The sequence below is a fragment of the Trachymyrmex cornetzi genome, unplaced genomic scaffold, assembly GCF_001594075.2.
Source record: "Trachymyrmex cornetzi isolate Tcor2-1 unplaced genomic scaffold, Tcor1.1 scaffold211, whole genome shotgun sequence".
In the NCBI taxonomy this organism is placed as follows: domain Eukaryota; kingdom Metazoa; phylum Arthropoda; class Insecta; order Hymenoptera; family Formicidae; genus Trachymyrmex; species Trachymyrmex cornetzi.
The window spans coordinates 79,817-84,220 of NW_017296752.1; the positions used below are offsets into that span (position 1 = coordinate 79,817).

At 45.2% G+C, this 4,404-nt stretch overlaps 1 protein-coding gene across 2 annotated transcripts in view; it reads left to right on the plus strand.

The window, feature by feature from the left end:
* Window positions 1–4,404, plus strand: part of RpI135 (RNA polymerase I subunit Rpl135) — a 69,603-nt gene that overhangs the window by 63,396 nt on the left and 1,803 nt on the right. For both annotated transcript variants that reach the window (XM_018505795.1, XM_018505796.1), the window contains one exon: window positions 3,562–3,815. In XM_018505795.1, coding sequence (XP_018361297.1) covers window positions 3,562–3,815 — 254 coding nt within the window. The remainder of the gene's footprint in view (window positions 1–3,561; window positions 3,816–4,404) is intronic.

The following is a 4,404-nucleotide window of genomic DNA, read 5'->3' on the forward strand; positions in this document are numbered from 1 at the left end:
ACCCTGGCCGCAGCCCGTGACCGACGAGCTACGTCCGCGCAAAGTCAGGTTGTTTCAATTTTCTTATGTAATTTTTATTCTTAAGGCTCCTAAGTGTGAAAAAGAGCTTGCTGTTTCGTGCACTCTCGCGCCAAAGGCGTACATGGGCTCGTGCCTGAATGTATGGCTACCGGTGTCGCCAGACCGCCGTCTGATTCTGTGTCGCTACCGTCAACGCAGAGTTCTTGACTGAGTAGTCAGGAACCTTAAAGCAGAAAATTTATGATTTTATGATGACTCTTCATTAAAATGAAACATGTACGAAAGTCGCGTGGAAAGTCATGCGCCGCTTAGCAAAGGGGGTAGTAGGGTGAAAGTTGCTTTGCATGGAAGTCGTGCGTCCCTGAAGGGAAGGGGAGGTGGGGTGAAAGTCATTTTGCCTAGAAGTTGTGCGGCCCTGAAGCGGGCGGGAGGTGAGATGATCCTTGCTTCGGGTAGAAAGTGCGTCCCTTGACAGAAGGGGAGGTAGGATGGAACTCGCATCGCGTGGAAAGTTGTGCGCTCTTTAACAAGGAACCTTACTTGGTGGGACCTTACTTCACACGGAAAATCGTTTCTAAAGCAGAAAATTTATTTTAAATCTGAGAATTTTGGTTTTATATATCAGAAATGAGACATTTCTTAAACTTTTTTTGTTTATAACTTTTTAACAAGTAACGCCCAACGGTTAAAACTTCCTCAGAGTTACTCAGGATCACGATCTTGACAACATATGTCAAGGTCAAGGTCATTGAAGAGGGGGGCCCCTCTATTTACATATTTACCTAAAAGTCTTCTCTTTTTGTTTGGCGATCAACGAAATGCGAATGTTCAATCGGTTCGCAATGGCAATTTCCGATAACTGATGTGGAACCCGTTTTCCTTCTTTGAATCTTTTCCATATCATATAAACGTTTAGTAATTGTATTATACGATCAACATTTAATTCTCTGGCAAGTTCTGAAGTGGATTGTGCTGAATTTTCGTTCAATAATGCTTGCAAATCTGTGTTTTTTGTTCCGAGTAATCTTTGTCGTTAATATATGTTCTCTCCAAATCCATATCTAGCTCTAGTTTACGGAAGAGCACTTCCCGTTCCGCCGTCCAGATGGGACAATAGAGGAGAGTGTGCCTCCCCATGTCCACTGCCGCTCTACAATAGGTACAGATTGGCGATCCCGTCCTATTTATCTCATAGAGATAGGCTTCAAAACAATCATGTCCCGTCAAGATCTGAGTTATGTGGAAAGTAAGGCCATGTGCTCTCCCCATCCACTCTTTCAGTCTGCCCACCAGAGTATCTCTTGTAACGAACCCGGGCGCGTCAGGAAGGAGCTCCTGCAGTTGCTGCTTCCATCGCGCCATGGATCGTCTCTCTTCATCTTCGCAAATGAGAGCCAAGGTTCTTGACGTTATTACCCCGTCCCGCCGCAGGATTTTCCGCCTACGTAGATAGGTACGCCTCCAGGTTCGCGAGTAACCTAAAAGGGACCATTCTCGCGAATAAGATTGCTGCCTCATACGAGATGGTCTTGTATCCTCTTATAACTCTAAGCGCGAGTTGTCGCTGCAGCCGCGCCACATTCTTGCAAATGACCCGATCTATAGCTATCTGCGCTCAAATCGGGGCCCCATAAAAGACGATCGACAGCACGACGGTAGCAAACACTCGACAATGACACTCGCCGAGTCCGCCAATGTTGGCAGTCAACCTGCCCAATGCCACGGCCATCGACCTAACATTTGGCAGAAGGCGAAAGTGGTTCCGGAAGGTCCATCGAGAATCCAGGATAAATCCCAGATATTTCATGGTGGACCCCACCGAAACCATCGCCCCAACCACCCACAGAAATGCTTCCGACAACCTGCCCGCCATGAACGCCGCTACCTCTGTCTTCTCGACGGAAACTCTTAGGCCTAACCGCTTGATGGACCCGATAACAGAGGCTACCCCAAGCTCTGCCCGAACCAGAGGCCTCTCGAAAAAGGGTTCCCTCACTACATGTCATCGGCGTAACAGAGCACCGAGCATCCGATCGGCAAAGCGCGTCTCAAGATCGAGTCGTATTCGATGTTTCACAGGGTCGGTCCAAGGACCAACCCTTGAGGAACTCCGCAAGTCATCTCTACGCGCGTAAAGCAATCATACCTATTTACATACGCTAAATCCCTTTTCAACAAGTAGTCTTCCAGGACGCATCGGAGGTACTCCGGCACACCTTTAGCCGCTAAGGTCTCGGCGAATTACTGCCCACGGGAACGAGTTGAAGGTATTGGCCATGTCCAAGGACACACCCAGCGCCACCCCCTCGTCCCGCATGACGTCGTCCACCAATTCTCGCAATTTCCGTATAGCATCTACCGTCGATCGGTGGGGCCTAAATCCATATCGCAGATCGGAAATACCTCCGGTAGCGTCCAAGCATCTGTGCAATTTATCGCATAAAACTCTTTCATAGAGTTTCCCCACTTCATTAAGTAAACAGATGGGCCTGTAGGAAAAGAGAAGTAAATCAAGTTTCCCAGACTTTTTAAGCAGGACCAGTCTTGCTGTTTTCTAGCTTCTCCGGGAAGCACCCCTCCCTGATGCCGTGAAGCAGCGCACACCATGGGGACAGACACTGGGCCCACTACCACGCGGCCCGCGATACCGCCTGGGCCAGGCGCCTTACTGACCATAATCCTTTTACATGCCGCTGTGATCTCATTCTCCGTAACTGCCCACGACTCGTTCCATTCAGGACGAGAGCTCCATTGTACAATCGCTATGTTCCCTCGCGGGAACAGCATGCCCACAATTTCCTGCATTACTTCAGGGGGAAGCCCCTCCACGATGGCTGTAGAGCCGGTGTGTAGCTTTTCAATGACCACTCTGTATGGCATACCCCAAGGGTCTCCATCCAGTGTGTCGAATAATCCCCTCCACAGGTCGATCTTCGATCTACGAATCGCGCCTCTCATCTTCCTCCTCGCCTCCCTTAACTCATTCCAGAAGTCCCTCCCGCCTTCGTGCTAGTATAAGACGCCTACACATTTAGTCCGCAGTTCAGCTATCTCTTCATTTCACCGTAAACTGATGGTCTACCGGTGGAAGTTAAGCGCGGCATGGAAAGGTCCGAGACCTCTCTCAAGGCAGCATCTATCCTCCTCACGCCCTCATCCACCGATACGTCCCCAAGGAGAGAAGCCCATGCCTTGATACTAGCTCCCGATTCCATTAGGTCCATGTTCAACCTCCCCATATGTTTTACTGATTAAGTTTTTTTGCCATGGCACTAAAGCATAAAGAAACAATAGCTGTGATTGGAATGTCTTCAACAACACTGACATTAATGCCATTTCTTGCAAAACTCAAAACTAAATTACACTCCTAATAGAATAATATAACAATGACGAATTGATGGTTTTCAATTAGATCTGTCCTTAACATAAGTATTTGGATAGGCAATATCAAATATTAATTTTTTAATAAGAAATTACTAAGAAAATGTAATTTAGATGTTAACGGCTTTGCAATAAAGCGATAATTATTGTTTTTTATAGCTATGATGATTGAAGTGATGGCTGGAAAATCGGCGGCTATACATGGGTTGGTACACGATGCTACGCCCTTTAGGTTTGACGAGGAGAGTACAGCTGTGGACTACTTCGGGGAATTATTAGAACTTGGTGGTTATAATTATTATGGAACTGAAAGAATGTATTCGGGCATTTATGGATGTGAGATGAACGCTAGTATCTTCTTTGGAATTGTGCATTACCAAAGATTGCGACACATGGTCTCTGACAAGTGGCAGGTAGTTAATTTATATTGACACTTAATGAGAACAGAATTTTTCATAATACATTTGAAACAAGATTGACATATGAATAAATTAACTAATAGCGTTTTTCATTGACAGAACTAGTGCGCACTCAGTACACTTTAAAGCCGTTGTACAAAAATCGACGTAAAGATATACGTTTAATAAAAATATATAAACGAATTAAACCGTGAAATATTCGATACATTTTATTGTGCTATTTGATAAAATAAATTTTGGGCATTTTATCAATTGAGATATCTCACTTTTATATTTAGATTAGAATAATGTACAACAGCCTTAATGTGCACTGAGTGCGCACTAGTTTTGCCAATGAAAAACGCTATAAGAAACGTTATGGTTAAACTTAGATATTGGACATAATTATTATTTTCGAAAGTAATCTGCGTGCAGTCATATACAGGGTGGACCATCTGAAGTGATCCAGTCAAATATCTCGAAAACTAGTAGGGATAGAGAAAAATATTTCGTATGAAAAGTTTAGGGTTACACGGGGGAAGTATGGTACTGACCTTGAAAAATCCTTGGAAGGTCATTTTGAAGGTCATTCAGGGGTCACGAT